The sequence below is a fragment of the Pogoniulus pusillus genome, chromosome 3 (genome assembly GCF_015220805.1).
Source record: "Pogoniulus pusillus isolate bPogPus1 chromosome 3, bPogPus1.pri, whole genome shotgun sequence".
Classification (NCBI taxonomy): domain Eukaryota; kingdom Metazoa; phylum Chordata; class Aves; order Piciformes; family Lybiidae; genus Pogoniulus; species Pogoniulus pusillus.
Window position 1 is genome coordinate 13835516 of NC_087266.1, and position 20148 is coordinate 13855663.

Below are 20148 nucleotides of genomic sequence, written 5' to 3' on the forward strand. Positions count from 1 at the left end.
AGGAAATCATCACCCCCAATGTCTTCAAACTCTAGTTGATTCAAAGCCATCTTGTGCACCCCACACATACTGCATTTACATTTACATTTGCATGATGTCCTAGGCTCATTTTAACTCATCTTCTGGAATTGACCTGTACACACATCTCTGTAGTACGTTTAGGAAATCCTAAATTGATGTGCCAGCTACAGAAATTCTGCTGGAACTAAGTTTGGAAAATAGCAAAAAGGATGTGAAAAGAAGTTCATTTATAAAATAGCTTTACACAGGGCAACTTCCCACAGTGGTATCATAGCTCTGAGAATCCATACAAATGCCTGCCAAGACTATGTCATCTTGTTAGGCAAATTCCTGCTTCACACCATTTCCCCCCTCTAACTTATATTTGTCAATTCTTCATGTCATATTGCTTTTCACATTGCTTGAGAATCTCTTCTCAACAGGCTTGATGATGTCACCAGCTGGTGACCATTTGCCTCATTTTGTCTTTGCAGAGGAATGTCCACTTATCTCAGATCACCACCAGTTATCAAGTTGATGTACATGTGATGCAGGGAGTAGAGGGAAAAAGGGTAATTGGATGGCAGAGCTTTTCTGTTGTGCTACAGCTATAGTAGCTCAACACCTTTCCCATCCCGTAATACTCAGTATCACAGTATCATCAGGGTTGGAAGAGACCTCACAGATCATCAAGTCCAACCCTTTACCACAGAGCTCAAGGCTAGACCATGGCACCAAGTGCCACGTCCAATCCTGCCTTGAACAGCCCCAGGGACGGCGACTCCACCACCTCCCCGGGCAGCCCATTCCAGTGTCCAATGACTCTCTCAGGGAAGAACTTTCTCCTCACCTCAAGCCTAAATCTCCCCTGGCACAGCCTGAGGCTGTGTCCTCTTGTTCTGGTGCTGGCCACCTGAGAGAAGAGAGCAACCTCCTCCTGGCCACAACCACCCCTCAGGTAGTTGTAGACAGCAATAAGGTCACCCCTGAGCCTCCTCTTCTCCAGGCTAAACAATCCCAGCTCCCTCAGCCCCTCCTCATAGGGCTGTGCTCAAGGCCTCTCACCAGCCTCGTCGCCCTTCTCTGGACACGCTCAAGCATCTCAATGTCCTTCCTAAACTGGGGGGCCCAGAACTGAACACAGTACTCAAGGTGTGGTCTAACCAGTGCAGAGTACAGGGGCAGAATGACCTCCCTGCTCCTGCTGACCACACCATTCCTGATGCAGGCCAGGATGCCACTGGCTCTCTTGGCCACCTGGGCACACTGCTGGCTCATGTTCAGGCGGGTATCAATCAGCACCCCCAGATCCCTCTCTGTCTGGCTGCTCTCCAGCCACTCCGACCCCAGCCTGTATCTCTGCATGGGGTTGTTGTGGCCAAAGTGCAGCACCCTGCACTTGGAGCTATTGAACCCCATCCCATTGGACTCTGCCCATCTGTCCAGGCGGTCAAGGTCCCGCTGCAGAGCCCTTCTGCCCTCCAACTCAATCACATCTTCCCCCAACTTAGTGTCATCTGCAAACTTGCTGATGACTGACTCCATGCCCTCATCCAGATCATCTATGAAGATGTTAAAGAGGATGGGGCCCAGCACTCCATCAACTATACTATGGTAACAAAAATATAATATGGCATTTTGCAATGTGGCTAAAGCTGAATCTGCAGGTGGAGATGTTCAGCTCTCTTTGCCCTGTATTTAACCGTCTAGATGTGCTATTGTGATTTCATTTACAGTAAACGTATTTTTTTTAATGGAAGAACAAAAGGTCACAGCAGAGATTTTTCCCTTTCCTCACTAGTTATGAAATCAATACCTTGACCGTTAGGGATCATCCATGTCCATATTGATTACACCTTAATCAGATGGCTCTTGTGTTCATGATGAGCTTGAATTTAAGGATTTGGGAAAAGTCACTGAAATCATCAGAAGTATCAATAATATCATCTAACTTCATTATCAAAGAGTTAAGGATCAAATTTGAGCTAACAGTTTGAGCTCTGATGAAGCAGTAGATAAAAAGCCCTGGAATATAATTCATTATGAGCAATGAATCGTTATAGAAAATGAATCATTATCCATAGCACTATTTTAGATGTTTGAGATGCTTTAACACATTAGGACTTAAAGTGTGAAGGAAATTACATAGGGCTGGACATGCAGCCAAGCATAGACACTGTCTTTGTTCTGTTCCTTAACAAGCAAACTAGCAGTGGTGGGAAAGCACATTAGTATATGATGCATGCACCAGAGCTTTTTAGTATGGTCATGGTGTGCACTGATGTCACCTGCAGACCTGGGCTTGTTCCTATACACAGACTTCAAACTCATTATCATTTCCTTTGATTCTATTTCTATTCTTAAATCATCAATACTCACTGCTGCTGTATTTCATGAGTATTAACTATCTTTAAACAACCAAAGGAAAGAAAAAGTTATTATCTTGTCTCCTAAATCTCTGCATCTGATCAGAACAGATTTATATGAGCCGTTTTGAAGATAGAATCATGTGAATGGGCATTTCTGGAAAGTATCTGATGGAGAGAATTTCATGATACTCGTTGACATTTTAATCTTAGAGAATTATCCTGGAATAATTAGAAGCTATTTAACACACTCACAAGGCTGGAGGGCATAAAGAGGAAGGCTTTTTCTAGTCTCAAATGCACAGGCATACAGAGGTTTTTAATATATATTATGATACATATTTGAAGGCACATCTTGGAACACTGATGCATGGTAAAGAGAAATAGTGTGGAGAGGAACTGAAATTATAGTAGAAGTTAAAGTATTTCAGAAAAGTACTTTGATTTGTACCAGCCACATATAGGAAATGTAACCTGTACATTCTTATTTAAGAGATTGCTGAAAAACTACAAGATTAGATCCATGGAAAAAGTATTTTAAAATCCATTATCATTATCCTTATTTCGACCTCACACCTTTCCTGAAATAAATATCTTCTTCAGATGAATATTCAGGGGAGGGGGAAGAAGTCCAAAAGTAATTCCAAAAGTTTTTTTCAATACATTTTTTATTACCAGAGAAACTTGTGAATTAACAACTAATTCAATAGCACTTGTCCCAGATAATATGCTGTTGAAATTAACTCATATAATATCTTCTAGATGTACATACAAAACTCTATTTTCTTCAAAATCAAAATGAATGCACATAAACAAGGGGACACAGTCTCAAGTTGTGCCAGGGGAAGTGTAGGCTGGATGTTAGGAGGAAGTTCTTGCCAGAGAGAGTGATTGGCATTGGAATGGGCTGCCCAGGGAGGTGGTGGAGTCACCGTCCCTGGAGGTGTTCAGGAAAAGCCTGGCTGAGAAATTTAGTGCCATGATCAAGTTGACTGGCTGGGCCGGGTGATAGTTTGGACTGGATGATCTTGGAGGTCTCTTCCAACCTGATTGATCCTATGATTCGAAGGCAATGTTCGTAGCAGTCGCTACTTTTACTTCATCTTAGATGAATTTGAGGTTTAACTATGGTATTTTGAAATTAATTTTTTTTCCTAAGATTTATCAGAAGTACTCAAAAGGTTATTTCCAAAATTGAGGAGGATTCTTATCTTTGAACTCAGTGGAAACTTGAATAACATTACTCATAGGAGCTGAACGTGAGCAGGCTTATAACAAACAAGGAAACTGTATCCCCATAGATGTCTGCTGAGAACAAAATAAAAATGGATTATAGTGATTACAAGATTTAACAATTATACCTATTACATTGAACTCATATTGACATTAGAGATATTCTGCTGCTGTTCTGTTTTTGAATAAGCTATGGATCATTTGAGAAGATGAAAATATGTGCATAAGGTAGCTTTTATCCTGGATTTTATGAGTTTTCTGGAGTCACACAATTTTAATTTTTCACATCCTCAGATATATTTCATTTCACTCTCACACAAGTCACAGAGGAGAAATAGGTATGTTTTTTACTTCAGATGTAAAATTCATACTTCACTTGTAAGTTATGCAAGGAAAATAAGCTTCATTAAACAGAACTACAAGTTGTCTGTGAACAGTGATTTGCAGTTTGGGAGTACTTTTCTTTGAAATCATTACAGCTACACAGCTAAAGTTACTTTGTCTCCTTGAAAGATTCCACTTGCTACCTCATACTGATGAGGAAAAGAGTTATTTTTTTAATATATATTTCCTAATCACCCAGAGAAAAGGTTTTCTGTGTTTTCATCATGTTATACACATTTAATTTCAGCAGGGAACATGAAAGTAATATTTTTTTTAAAGTGTAAATGATACCTTCTAGTCATGTCACAGCATCACAGAGAACTTTCACTGTTTGTAATAGAATCACAGTATTCTTTAGTGGGAAGAGATCTTTGAGGTCATCAAGTCCAATCATTAACACTGTCAGGTCACTGCTAAACACCTAAGCACCTTTTAAATACCTCCAGGAATGATGTGATGGTTTGGGCTCTTACCCGCCCCCCCACACTTTTGAATTTGCCCCAGCTAACTCAGACGGACCCTGGGAATATAGATGAAGCAATTTATTTACAACTAGCAGAATTTACAAGCAGCTATTTACAATATATACAGTTATATACAGTTATATACAGAAATATACAAAGGATAAACAATACAAAAGCACAACTCCCCTCCCAGAAACCTGAGTCCCCAGGAGGGGCTCTCAAACCACCCCAACACCTCCCCCAGCCCCTCTCAACCTTACCCCAGTTCTCAGGAAGAAGAGAGGTGCAGCCAAGAGGTTAGGGAACAAGGTTAGTGGGAGCAGGGTTAATGAGATGTGACCAGGTCTGAAGGCAAAGGCAGAAGAGAAGCAAAATGGAGAAAGTTTACTTCTTCTTCCCAGAGCTCTCAGTGAGACTGTGAGAGAAGTTGACATCAATTGTTTTCATTTCACTGCCCGTTATCTAGTTCTTTTACCAAAACATTCCAGCTTGCTTCAAACTAGCACAAATGATGAGGCTATCACTTTCCTGGACAGCCTGGTCCAGTGCGTTGCAACCATTTCTGTAAAGAAATCTATCCTAATATCCAGCCTATATCTCCTCTCATTTTTTCTTGGAAGTGTATGTGGCGGAGGGGAAATGAATTGAGGTGAGATGATATTTTCCAAAATTAATACTGTTTATTAATTTTGCTATTCAGAACTCTCACCACCCCCAACACTCATTTTAATAATATTCATGGAAACGTTCTATGGATTATATCTACAGCTAATGTAACCAGCAAAATATAGAAACATTAATTTAACTGGAAGAGATTATTCCCCTGGTCAAATGCTGCTTGCGGTCAATATGCTGCTTGCCCAGTAGATGGGCTCAAGCTCTTTCTGCTCTGTGGCAGAAGACAATGGAGAGTTACAAAGAGGCATTTAAACATTTACTCACAGATTATTATTATTACCCTCACGGGGACTAGCCACAGTCCAGACAGTGCCCAAATGCTTCCAGGGGACTCTGTCTTGTTGGATGTTGGGGCTTGAATCTTCCTGGCTTCTGGGCAAAGGACACAGACAATCTCTGACCTTGTCTCCTGGCTTCTTCTGGGTGATCTGTGTATATGTCCAGGGATTCTAGGCAGGACTTTCAGGTGCAGAAGGCAGATGTTGTGCAGTCTCAGCACAATGTCACGCTGGCCACACAGGCCAATCGTGTGCAGGTATCAAGGGTCTGCTCCTGGTAATTCACTGCAGTGGAGTTTAGCAGGCAAGCAGTAAGGCAGTGTGCAATAGCAGCAGGGCTGGGCACAGCAGAGAGAGCACAGCAAAGAGCAGGGAGCAAAGCAGGGAAGCCAAAGCAGGTTGTTTGCCTGCATATCTCCTTGTATCAATGTGGGCTGAGATTAATTGCCCTTTGGACACAAGAACAGCCAACCAGGATGGCAGTTAGCCAAACCAGACCATATTAGGCAAAGCCATAGGCTCACTTTTCCCTCATTTGGGAAAAGCAGAGGCCTTGCACTAGGCAGGCACAAGCTAAGTGTGTGAACCTCACAACACAGAACCCTCAGCAAGCCAGACTCTCTGGCTCCAGGTTTTGTGTCCATTTCCCACACTTGCCTCTCTGATGGAGCAGAAAAACACACCTGGGCAAGGCAGGGCATGTATAAGCCTATTTTGGGCGCTTATGAGGCCTACCACAACACTATGTAAAAAACTCCACTTGTCAGTTCTATTCAACAAAAACATTTTTATTCCATGACAACAGAATGAAAGTATTTCTGTCATTGATTTTACTAGAAGTTGAGCTGAAGGTCACATAAGCAGTAATGGGTAGCAAGCATGGAATCCTTATGGTGCCAAATAGTGTACTTGTACACCTATCTCATTCATAAAACAGCTCTTGCTTAGTAGTAGTGCACTCTATCAGCATAAATTATTTCTACTGTGGATCTGTGTTGTGAGCCATGATCTAGTTAGATGTCCCTGCTCTCTGCAGGGTAGTTGGTCTAGACGACACTTAAAAGACCCTTCCATTTCGAAGAATTCTATGATATTGTGATTTACAAAACACTTGTCTGGCCATGGTGACTGAATTGAAAGCAGCAATCATGACACAACTGTATTTCATATAGAAAGAGATGATAAGTGTAAACTTGTATAAGTTTACATTTCAAGCTCAATGGAAAGCAAGACAAATCTCCAGTAAACCACTCAAGAAAGAGTATAAATTTGAATATCTAAGTAAAGTGTGCAATTAGAGGAAAATATAGAATCATCTGGGACCAAATGGGATCCATCCTAGGGTGCTGAGACAGCTGGCAGATGAGCTGGCCAAGCTGCTCTCCATCATTTATCAATAGTCCTGGCTCACTGGAGAGGGCCCCGAAGACTGGAAGCTGCAGAGAGCCCTGCAGAGGGACTTGACAGGCTGGGTGGGTGGGCAGAGGCCAATGGGATGAGATTTAACAAGGCCAAGTGCAGGCTTCTACATTTTGGTCACAGCAATCCCAAGCTGTCCTACAGGCTGGGGACAGAGTGGCTGGAGAGCAGACAGGAAGAAAGGGACCTGGTGGTATTTGTAGATATTAGGCTGAAGATGAGGCAGCAGTGTGCCCAGGTGGCCAAGAGAGCCAATGGCATCCTGGCCTGTATCAGGAACAGTGTGGCCAGTAGGACAAGAAAGGTTATTCTTCCTCTATACTCAGTACTGGTCAGGCCACACCTTGAGTGCTGTGTCCAGTTCTGGGCTAGCTATCACCCAGCCCTGTCCAGTCAACTAGACCATGGCACTAAGTGCCTCATCCAGGCTCTTCTTGAACATCTCCAGGGACAGTGACTCCACCACCTCCCTGGGCAGCCCATTCCAATGGCAAATCACTCTCTCTGGCAAGAATTTCCTCCTAACATCCAGCCTACACTTCCCCATCAATTCTGATTAATAAATACCTCAATGTTTAAAATCAATGAAATACAGGATTTTATCTCCTTAACCTGCTTTTCTTTAAACAGACACAGCACAACTTGAGATTGTGTCCCCTCATTCTGTTCTTGGTTGCCTGGGAGAAGAGACCAATCCCCACCTGCCTACAACCTCCCTTTGGGTAGTTGTAGACAGCAATGAGGCCCCCCCTGAGCCTCCTCTACTCCAGGCTAAACAACCTCAATTCTCCTCAGCCTCTCCTCATAGTGCTGTGTTCCAGGCCTCTCACCAGCTTTGTTACTCTTCTCTGGAAGAGTATCTCAACATCTCTCTTGGATTGAGGAGCCCAGAACTGGACAGAGTACTCAAGGTGTGGCCTGATATATTTATCTTTATTACTTTAAATAGATCTCAAACTAAATAGCTGTACAAAAAGAGATCAATCTGTTTTATTTACTTAGGAAGGTTTCTTGATTTCCATGCAAGTATCCTTTCCATGGAGAAAACTGGTAAATCACTATTTTGCAAGAATAGAGAGGCATTGTATAGACTATGCCTTAGAGATGAATATACAAACACTCAGAGTAAAGTATCTTTTGTCAGGATAAGTAATCAGGGCAGCAAATTGATAAGGGAAACAATGATTGCCTCTTTCTGAAATATTCAAATAAACCACAGGTACCATATGGGACTAGATATGGCTTTGTGAAGGCATTTGTTTAAATAGACTTCATGAAATTTAGTGATTTGTGACATTCAGAATATAAGATTAGAAAAACCTGGATTCATGACGCTACTAGAATTTGGAGCATCTTCTCTGGAGGTTTGAGTAGAACTGCACTACCTCACAGCCTGATTTCAAGTGGCTGAATAACTAAAGCTTTACCCGTGGTTGGCTGGCTTGTCTTTATGGTGTCTCAGATTGGACACCTTGAAATACTGAGGAAAGGTGATCTTTTAATGCAACTTCACATAGTTATATAGCAAGCTAGAAAATCATTACAGAAATTAATAGAATCTTTGACTTTGAATCTATGCTATGAAGTATTTTTTTTCCTGTCTACCTGCTGTAAGATCCAACTGTGTTTGTATCTAAGTTTATAGGTGGAAGAAATTTAAATAAATGTAAAATACAAAATATTTTATGAAAACAGTATCAGCATGTAACAGTTATATTTCCTTTTATGATGTCCACAAACCTTCTTTGCAGTATCTGAAGTTGTCTAGTTTTTGTCTCGTAATCAAATATTTTGTAACTACAGATATGTTTTTTTTTCCTTGTGATGGTTTGGGTGTTAACCACTCCACCACTCTTATGAAATCACCCAGACTAGACTCAGACATCTGGAAATTAAGAAATGAAGCTTTATATTTATAGCTTAGCACAATATACAAGCAGATATTTACAATAGATACAGCTATAGACAGAAATATACAAGTTAAAACTAATACAGAAACACAACAGCCCTCCCAGAAAACAGAGTCCCCAGGAGGGGCTCCAAACCACCTCCTTTCCACCCCTCTACCTTGTCCCAGGCTTTGCCTTACATGCAAGGTGAGTTTGGAGGATTGGCAAGGGGGTTTAGAAAGCAGAAGGATTAGTTACACAGAAAGCAGGCCAGGGAGAAAAGTATAGGTACCAGATGCGACAGAGACCCACTGTCCTATCTATGTTTATGTTCTTGGTTTTGTACATCTCAGCAAACCTATGAGTGGAGAAGACATCACCATTGTTCCCTTTACACAGCCTCAAACTCGCTCATTCCTTTTCTTTGTCCTTAAGTATTTGCCATACTTCGATAAATATGTGTCTGTGCCAAAGAGCCCAATAAGTGCATACTGATGAGCGTCTGGGCTAAAAAAAACTAAATTAAATAATGTAAACTCTGTCTAATCCATTTCTTCTCTCAATATGGATGTAAATTACACTGTTTCTACTTAGATCTCTGTGGAGTAATAAGCTCCAGTGAAAAGCCCTTCCATTCCCTTGAGCAGACATGTACTGCTTGAGTCAGTCAGAAGCAGTAGTGCCATTAATACGTGCCTCTTATACAATCAGTTTTGTAGCTTCAAGAATATTGCAGGAAAAAAAGATCTCTAAAGCTCTGGTCACTTGAGTTTATCCACAATAGAGTGGCACTGAAATCTTCAGTTCAGATGGACATTATTACTCACTATTCGCCAGAATTGCAGTTTCAAGTGAGGCAAAATTGGGGTGTGATGTGATTTGCTAAATTCATCCTGGTTTTGAAGCTGTTATTTTCTTTTGCCCATTGAGTGGAAATGTTCAGATGTGAAGCATGGAGTGCTAGAGAAGCTCTGGAGAGGATATTTCAAATTATTTACTTGCTCTCAATAAAAACTGGGCTTCCCATGTGGATGAGAGACACATTCCAAATGGCAAACCATTTATTAAGCATCCCCTACAGGAAGTGAGATATATCAAGTGTTATATGAACCTTAATTGTGATTATATTTTGTTGCTGCTTAGATTATTCCTATTTTTAAATGCTAGTTTCTATATTCTCAATAGCGTGAGAATACTAACAGTTATTTTACTAAATATTTCAGCCCTGTTCCAACAATATCTTGGAGGAAAGTTAATGGTCATAATCCAAGTAAAGCCCGCCTGAGAAAATCCCAAGCTGTGCTTGAAATACCTAATGTGCAGCTAGAGGATGCAGGAGTCTATGAATGTAAGGCTGAAAACTCTCGTGGAAGAAATGTCTTCAGAGGACAGCTACAAGTGTACAGTAAGTTTACCTGTATACAGTATTATCCAGCAATGTTTTCTCCACACTTAAGACATTAATAATACATGAAGGATGCTAAAGTCCAGTATGTTTTCTCTTGAAATAAAATTAGCATTAAGCTGCATAGATTAATTCCTTAGCAGTGCATTAAAGTCTGAAATATAAATAGTTGACTCCCTGCAAGAACTGGCTTAAAGGCAATTTCATGTTTGATGTTTATGGATTTTTACTTAAAAGAATATCAGTATTATTTTTTAAAGTTGGGTTTTTTCTTCCCTCTTGATATTATATAAAACAGTCACATGCAACATAAGCATGATGTGTCTGTCAGAAAACAATATTATAAATATTGCAGGATTTTTACCACAGTTTTATTAATATCTCACCTTTGCCATACCCAGGTGCTGAATTTTGCCAGATTCATTGTACAGGAAACAAAGCTGCAGAAGTGCTTTTGCCTTTGTAGAAAATTCTCAGTTGACATAAACACAATTTCTGAAGGTTCTCATTTTCATGGAATCACAGAATATTAGAGGTTGCAAGAGACCTCCAGAGATGATTGAGTCCAAACCTCATGCCAAAGCAGGATCCCCCAGGGTAGTTTGCACAGGAATGCATTGAGGTGGGTTTTGAAAGTCTCCAGAGAAGGAGAGTCCACAACCTCTCTGGGTAGTCCAGAACCTCTCTGTTTCAGTGCTCCATCACCCTCACTGTAAAGAAGTTTCTCCTCATGTTGAGGTGAAACCTTCTATGTCCCAATTTGTAGCTGTTGCTTCTTGTCTTATTGCTACTCACCACTGAAAAGAGATTGGCCCCAATCCACTTGATACCTATCCCTCAGATATTTGTATGTATTGGTCAGATCTCCTCTCAGTCTTCTCTTCTCCAGACACAACAACCCCCGGTTTCTCAGTCTCTCTCCATAAGAGAGTTGCTCAGGTCCCCCAGTCATCATGGCTCTCTGCTGGACTCACACATAATAGTTACTTGGGAAGTCAAATATCATCACTCTGAATGCCCCCCTCATTCCTTCTTCCCCCAGTTTTTATTGCTGAGCATGACATCATATGTTATGGGATATCCCTGAGTGCTGGCTGTCCCAGCTGTGTCCCCTCCCAACTCCCTGTGCACATCCACTCTACTTTCTGGTGGGGTGATGTGAGGAAGCAGAAGAGGCCTCAATGCTGTGTAAGCAGTGTTGAGCAATAACAAAAACATCCCTGTGCTATAATTACAGCACAAATCCAAAATATAGCCCCTTACAAGCTACTATGAAGAAAAGTAGCCACCTCAGACTAAAACAATGCAAGTAAAAATAATCAATTTTACATAATATTGTTGCTGTATCCTAAGGGCTAGAAATGACAGCCTGTATGCTGGGGTTTGAGCAGGATTGAGCAGTCTGAAAATAAGGAGAGCAGAGAAGGTAATGTTAGGTCATTTTGATAAGGAGGCTTAGCTGCAGGAAAGTGGCCTTGGGAAGGCTGGCAGAGAAGCTGTGAAGTCGGCTGTTGTCTGTAGCTAGCTGTGCAAAGGGGACTTGAAGGGGGCAAGTTGGTCAGGTCTGCCTCTTTGCATGTGGGCAGCCCATGTTCTGCTATGTAACCTATCCGAATTAGACACGTTGTATTGAACCATTATATAAGCATCACTCTTAGCTTCAATAAAGGGAGTTGACTTTATCCACCATATTGGTGAGGCTGTGTCATTCTGGTTCTCTGCATGGATCCTGAAGGGAGGAACATACATAGCACCTATAGAAAATGCATCTTGAATAGTTAAAAGTCAAAGTTTTCTTTACAATGAATATATGTTTGAGTCCAACCTACTTCTTACTAATTAATGCTGTATCACTTGCTGTAATTCCATGAATCCTACAAGCTTAAATACTTATGAAGGAAGGTCTAGTGTAGATCATGTAATAAGTTTCAGTCTCTGAATGGCTTTCTGTCTTCAAATATCACAATGAATGAGATTCCAGCTGCTGCAGTTTTGACAGGTCCCCAGGCTAATAGGCACCTTTAAGAAGCAGTCTCTCCTGTTAATCAATTTTCTTTCTCTTTTCTTGATTTCAGCCCATGGCTGCTAGTGCTTTCTCCCCATTACTAACTATACACAGTTTTCTCTCTTTGTTACACACTTTCATCAAATAACCATAGACTGACATCATATATTTAGTTTATTTTCCACTAGTGTCAATATTTCCAGTCCATAATAAATTTTCCTGTGTCCTCCAGCTTCCCAATGTCTTTATCTTAGCTGCCTTGTTTTTAGTGAACATCGGCATATCTCTAGATGACGCTTCTCTCTTTTTTCTCCTTTCTCTTCATTTTTATCCATCTAGAGCCAAGGGCAGGTTTTATGTCTTTAGTATTCCTTTGGTATTTGCTGAAAAAAAATTATGCCAAAGGTGGTAGTTTGCACCTTTCATTTGGACATGCCATCTTTTGTCAAAGCAAAAGTTGTATAAAGCATCTACTGAAAGCAGCAGTCAAATCCCAGGAACTACTTGGCACCTCCTGCTGTGCCAATACCCCAGTGACATTTCTCCTGTACTAAAAATTCTTACTGCCAATTACATCCAAGTACAGAAGCTCTTGCTACAGCAACATTCCTTTTTTTTTTTTCCTCTTGCAACAGTATTTCTTAAAATGTCTGAAACTGAAAAAGAAAAAAGCACCATAATTTGAATTATAGGATGCACACCAGCTCATACACTTAAGTTGTTTTCTAGAGCTATGAAACTACCAGATGCCAAAGCACTTTATAAAGGTGCTTCAATTATTTCTGCCTTCCTTTTTTCAGAGCTAAAGACACATAAAACGTGTTCTTCAAGAGAGAAGTCAGGATATTGGAAAATGAAATTATTTCCTCAAGAGCACCCTGCAGACCTGTAGCATAAAATCACAGCAAACATGGTGTATCGTTCTACACTGCTCTGCCTCTGTCATTAGCCTGGACACATTTTTGTTGTGAGCAGGAATAAAGTTGGTACTCACATCTAGGAGTCTGCAGAAAACATTTACTTCATCATTTTTTGTTTTACACTGTCCAGATAGAAATAGAAAGTTCTCCACCACTGTCAATTTTATATTTTTTCCCAGTCACTGCCTTTATGGGTAGTGCATAATTTTCTGTCAATCAGCATTTTTTGCAATAATATTAGAGTGACTTCTTTAACATTACACAAAGAGGGCCCACTTCAGATGTCTTATTCCTCTGATTAACAGATGCTACATTATTAAGCTTTACTAAGGTCTATCATTCTATATTTCAATGTCAAAACCAGATCCAAGCCAGAGTTAAACCTATCTGCATTAGCAGGAAGCAAGGTCAGAGCACCTCAACAGCTTCCAGAAGGAGCCTGGCACCAACCTTCAGTACAGCAGAACAAGAAGCACAGGCTGTTATCCACTCCCTACAAGTGCCTTCTCAGGGTTTTGGGATTCAATTTTCCCCAGTGACCCTCTTGCAGCCTTCAGTACTTCTGAAAACAACATTAGTGTCTCACTGGCATACCAACCTTGACAGCCTTGGAAAGGGTTGTAAGAAGGTTTGGGTAAGAAGGTTTTTAGCTGCAGTTCAGCCAAATGTTACTTTGCAAAATTGTCAGCTTCCTTTGATGACAGTTGATCTGGCAGGACTTAGGGGCATTACATGAAACAGCATTGCTTGCTCTACCTCTTATTCATAACAACAGTCAACATTAATTATTTACATTTTTCTTTCCACTGACAACTTATTCCTCCAGGAGACAATGATTATACTAGCTCAGAAATTCAGACATAGGCCATCATTGCTTACCAGAGATGTCTTGTAAAATTTCAGAGCAGGCTGTAAGACCAGCTGTGTCATACTGCAGTCTCATGATTTGCATATCTCTGTAGGAATTCGCTTGCTGTCTGTTTGAATCTTCTTCATTTCATCAGTTATGTCTGATTTGGGTCACCACAGAGTATTTTGGAGAAAGCCCAGGACACCCAGTCTGCTTGTCCAGCCACATTTAATCACAAAACAGTGACTTCCACATTTCTTACCTGATGCTGCAGTATACCATGAATACCTGATGCATCTGACACTTCAGACATTGTTCAGAAAGTGAGATTTCAATGCTGACAACTTCAGATTTTTGAAGCTTTAGCACTCAGTGGAAGAATTGTGAAAGGCATGGAAGCTGTAATAGTGGCAAAGACATTAAATGTAATTTTGATAATGCATACATATTCACATAGAATCACAGAATGATAGAATCAGTCGGGTTGGAAGAGACCTCCAAGATCATCCAGTCCAAGCGACCACCCAGCCCTAGCCAGTCACCTAGACCATGGCACCAAGTGCCTCATCCAGTCTTTTATTGAACACCTCCAGGGACAGTGACTCCACCACCTCCCTGGGCAGCCCATTCCAATGCCAATCACTCTCTCTGGCAACAACTTCCTCCTAACATCCAGCCTATACTTCCCCCAGCACAACTTGAGACTGTCTCCTTGTTCTGTTGCTGGTTGCCTGGGAGAAGAGACTAACCCCTACCTGGCTACAGCCTCCCTTCAGGTACTTGTAGACAGCAATGAGCTCTGCCCTGGACCTCCTCCTCTGCAGGCTAAACAACCCCAACTCCCTCAGCTCTCCTCATAGGGTTTGTGCTCCAGGCCTTTCACTAGCTTTGTCACCCTTCTCTGGACATGTTCTGTATGTACTACATATAGAACATGTTCAAGACACATTCCATATGTCCTACAAACTATTTTGAGAGGTGTTTTTTTTCCACAAGTGAATTGCTCATCTTGTAAGTTTACAGGAAGTTTTATTCCAGCTGAATCTGATTAATAGAAGTGAGCACAAAATTTTGGATGGAGACATTAGCCATTAATACTCTGTGTAATCACAGTTCCTTAACTAATCCTGACCAGTGGCATTTTCCTAACAGCAAGTGGAAGTTTGTGCAATTCTCTCACTCTAAACCCCTTGGGCTAGTCCTATGAAGTAAATCTAACTAGGAAGGAAGATATTTTTGTGGTCAGAATCTCACCTTCACTTTTAATTTGCTATTTTATTTTATCTTGATATTTTTTCTTTCTCACTTCTAGCTACCTATTCTGTTACACACTTCACAATTGGCCTCGTGTCCAGAGTTTTTTCTGACCCTGAACTACACACACTCACATTGCAGGACACTATCTAAAGTCATTTGTTTATGCAAAGTTTTGTCCTTTTTTTTTTTTCCAGTCAAAAAGTTGCTTAATAATTTGAGAAAGTTGGCTGAGTTTTCTGCAGAAGAACTTCATTTTGCATAAAGACTGGCCTGTAAAGTCTGAAGATTAAATGCCAATTTGAGTCTGTAAAACATTTTGACATCCTTGATTAGACAGGTAGAGAAATGTAGAATAAAATAAATCAGAAATTGAATGGTCATCCTAAAATCTCAAGAGCACTCTATAAAGTTGTGGTACAATATCCACGAAGACCACTGAATAATAAAACACATCCTTCTCTTCTTACATTCACCCCAAAATTCTTCTGGGCAGATTAAAAAGCAAACATCCTTTTTTCCCCAATATGAATGCTGCATTTATGCATTTCTAAACCACCTTGTTGCTCTTGAATTCTGTTTAAATGCTTCTTAGAGCATATATTTTCCAATTAAAACTAAGTGTGATTATGGGAATAAATTTTCTTTGCCTGTATGCACATTCTTAAAAGTCAGAGACTGTATGTCCAAATAAATGTTTCCCTTTTGAAATTAAGAAAAAATATGATATTATGGACAGTGGCCTTGCTCATGAACAGGGATAGAACTCTCTGTGGCCAAGAAAGCAAATAGAGAGAGGAGGGGAAGCTAACAAGTGACGAAAATTCATCTCTCGTTCCTGCTGCATCTACCTATTGCTTTGCTGCTTGGCTCTCGAATGGTTTGGAGTCAGAATCATTGTTTTGGCTGATGGCAAGTTTAACAGTTTGAAAATTATAAATCCAAATGCCAGTTAGGTTATGTAGAGAAAACTTCGTGTAGAAATGCTCCAACAAATGATAAAAAGGTAGTTACTACCAGTTGGTCATACTACTCGGATTTGCATTGTTAGGTTTACCAAGAAAAGCTTGTGCCATGACAGTGCTGTCACAGTATCACAGTATCACAGTATCACCAAGGTTGGAAGAGACCTCACAGATCATCAAGTCCAACCCTTTACCACAGAGCTCAAGGCTAGACCATGGCACCAAGTGCCACGTCCAATCCTTGCCTTGAACAGCCCCAGGGACGGCGACTCCACCACCTCCCCGGGCAGCCCATTCCAGTGTCCAATGACTCTCTCAGTGAAGAACTTTCTCCTCACCTCCAGCCTAAATTTCCCCTGGCGCAGCCTGAGGCTGTGTCCTCTTGTTCTGGTGCTGGTCACCTGAGAGAAGAGAGCAACCTCCTCCTGGCCACAACCTCCCCTCAGGTGGTTGTAGACAGCAATAAGGTCACCCCTGAGCCTCCTCTTCTCCAGGCTAACCAATCCCAGCTCCCTCAGCCTCTCCTCATAGGGCTGTGCTCAAGGCCTCTCACCAGCCTCGTCGCCCTTCTCTGGACACGCTCAAGCATCTCAATGTCCCTCCTCAACTGGGAGGCCCAGAACTGAACACAGTACTCAAGGTGTGGTCTAACCAGTGCAGAGTACAGGGGCAGGATGACCTCCCTGCTCCTGCTGACCACAGCATTCCTGATGCAGGCCAGGATGCCACTGGCTCTCTTGGCCACCTGGGCACACTGCTGGCTCATGTTCAGGCGGGTATCAATCAGCACCCCCAGATCCCTCTCTGTCTGGCTGCTCTCCAGCCACTCTGACCCCAGCCTGTATCTCTGCATGGGGTTGTTGTGGCCAAAGTGCAGCACCCGGCACTTGGAGCTATTGAACCCCATCCCATTGGACTCTGTTGATGCAGCCACAGTGCGTAGGGAATAATGGTGGTGTACTGAAGATAGTGCCTCCATAGCCAGGCTTGGGGACACAGTTTTAACTTAGTGTAAACAGCTGCATACTCTAAATGTGAAGGCTGTGATTCATAATACGATCAAATTCAACATAGAAAAATTAAATTAGACTTTGGTTCAGATAGTGGAATTTTTTAAATGGTGAAATAATAAAAAGAATGAAATATAAATAAGAACAGCTTAGCATCTCTTTGAAACTGCACAATTTTTATAGCATCTGGCTGACTTCTCTGAATGTTTAGTCGCACATATAACTGTCACAGCTTCCGAAATCATTTAGTGTGCTTGATTTCAAAGGAGACAATTGCTTCTCAGCATGCTTCCTCTCTGCACACCGAAACCCTCAGAAAGAAAACAACAGTATGAACTAGACAATGCAATGGAATTATATTTTTAGGACAATCAGTATGCAGCAAGTAAACAGAGACTTCTGCAAACTGTTTCTGGGGATTTCCTGGAACCTTTGATACAATTTAAGAAGCAAATGATTCAGCGCAGTGGAGTGCTTACGGCGCATGTCATTATGGCTTTGACTGTCGTAAGAAGAATAATGTAACACATGTTTTTAGTCTTAAATTTGGGAGAGAGGTTGGGTCAATCTTATTTCTGTTTTTCTCTACTAAAAGGGAAACGAATGATCCTTTTTCTGATATGTTTCCAGCTCCTGACAACTGCCTGGTCAGGGACTCCAAAGCAGACTGTTCTCTGCTTAGGAATGATAGACACCTCATTCATTTTCTTTCTCAGCCATGCACAAGATGCAAGCTAGAAGCAGTTAGTCACCTGTCATGCCTTTTCATATCTTCTCACATCTTTGATTGGTGACCTGTCAAATGCCAGTTAGATTCAAAGATTTATTTTTAAACTCAGTTCCCTGTGTTAAAGTGTGTTATCAATTATCCAGCGTTTGAAGCAGAGACTTTGTTGTGACAGATCTGAATTTCTGTCCATGCCAAGCAGAGGAATATTGCACTCCTTTAGCAGTGAAAGCCTGTTAGCTGCTTGCTCTCTTCCATTTAAAAAACAAAATGAAACAAAAAAAAATCCCACCAAACCAAAACAGCAGATAAAAAGCCTATCCAAAATCTAAATACTCTCCAACATTTAATATAGTTAATTAATTTCATCTGCCATCCTCTTTGCTATACAAATTGATATGTCTACAGTATGAAATCCAAAAGTTGGGGTTTAAGCATACATTTTTATTTTATGTATATGAATTCTCAGTTCCCCAATGACTTGTACAAAGCTTTCCAAATATACCTTACATATAGTTATCTGATTGATGGCTGCATTAAAGATCTGCTTCTCTGCAGAAGTTATCCCCTGATTTTTAACATGAAACTTACATAATATTGCCATTTGCCATGCATTTGGTTTATATTTGTTACACCATTCTCTAAGGACATTCCAACCTTCTATTTTATCTTAACTCAGCACTTCTGAGCTTGTTCACTCTCACCTGTCCATGGCTTATGTTCCAGTATATAATATTCAGACAATTCTACAGAATCACTACATTTAATATTACTATTCCCAACAATCATACATACACTCTACAGTCTATCTTATTTAAAAGAGGATTGGTTTAACTTTGACTGACTATGTAATTTGTACTCCTGATGAATGCTGGAAATTTCACGTTCTGTGCTCGAAACACAAAATAAACTCAAGACACTTAAAAAAATTCTGTGCAATTACTTTGCCAAATGCCCAGTCATTCTTAGCTGAATAGAACTACAATAGTCAGTGATGATTAACAAGTAAGAAAAACTCCTTACAAAAATCTAAGTAGTTTAGGTCTTGAAAAGTTACTAAAAATTCTATACCAAGCAAATGTTCTTAAATTCAGCAATAATGAATGCATTAATGTACAGTGCAATAATCGAATCCATTGGATTTGATTAAATCAAGTAGCTTTCTATTCCTGTCTTTTGCATTAAAGCATTTCCTTTAAAGTTATAGAGTTTTGTTAATTTTGTTACTTTCTTTTTTTGGTTTTCATTGTTTGTTTAAATGTACTTCTTTTTGAGAGTAAGATAAGATCTGTAAAGGCTGTAATTTAAGATCTTTAATTGGTTAGGTCTTTGCATATCAGCTAGAAACTTAACAGTTAGTATGCTTTGTGTGTAGCATGGTATTTTTTTTCTTTCAGCCTCCCCACAATGGGTGGAGAAACTTAATGATACTCAATTAGACAGTGGAGATCAACTCCGATGGGAGTGTAAAGCCACTGGAAAGCCAAGACCTACCTACCGCTGGCTGAAAAATGGAGTTCCTCTCTGGCCACAGGTACATCAGACGAAGAGTCATGAGTTCGTTGCATGTTTCTTCTTTCACAGAATCACAGAATTAACCAGCTTGGAAAAGACCTCTGAGATCATCCAACCTACCACCTAACCCTTCTAATTAACTAAACCATGGCACTAAATGCCTCATCCAGCCTCCTTTTAAACACCTCCAGGGATGGTGACTCCACCACCTCCCTGGGCAGCCCATTCCAATGGGCAATGTCTCTTTCTGTTTCACTTAAACTCAGTTAAAGATGTACTGAAAAACACTTCAGAAATTGCTTTTCTCTCTATTAGTTTTTTAAGTGGCACCATTCAGACAGGTTGTCTGGGTGTATTCCCTCTAAACTATCTCAAGCACTGTAAAATTGCATTCATCAGTAATTCATCAGTAATATTTAAGAGACAAGATCTCATGAGCTGTGCCTGAAACAGTGTCTGCCATCGTATTGTAACGTACATCTAAGCAAACTCAATATGTTTAGGTTTTTTTCTTTTGTGTCTGTATTTTGTCTCTATTAAAAAAGTCATCCACAACTTAGAGAAGTACTATATTTGATAAATGAGATTTCTTTGTATTTCTCCCAAAGTTGTGCTATTTACCACATTTTGTTTGTGCATAATCATACTCTTCAAAACACTAGTGGGCTGACCTAGGAGGAGCAATGACTACTGTATTTTCATAATCATAGAATTATGGAAGAGACAGTATCACAGTATCACAGTATCAACCAGGTTGGAAGAGACCTCCAAGATCATCCAGTCCAA

General features: G+C 40.6%; 1 protein-coding gene across 8 annotated transcripts in view; it reads left to right on the forward strand.

The window, feature by feature from the left end:
• The window catches only part of CNTN5 (contactin 5), a 736829-nt gene that overhangs the window by 580151 nt on the left and 136530 nt on the right, over positions 1-20148 (forward strand). For all 8 annotated transcript variants that reach the window (XM_064170433.1, XM_064170430.1, XM_064170397.1 and 5 more), the window contains 2 exons: positions 9935-10116; positions 19245-19381. In XM_064170433.1, coding sequence (XP_064026503.1) covers positions 9935-10116; positions 19245-19381 — 319 coding nt within the window. The remainder of the gene's footprint in view (positions 1-9934; positions 10117-19244; positions 19382-20148) is intronic.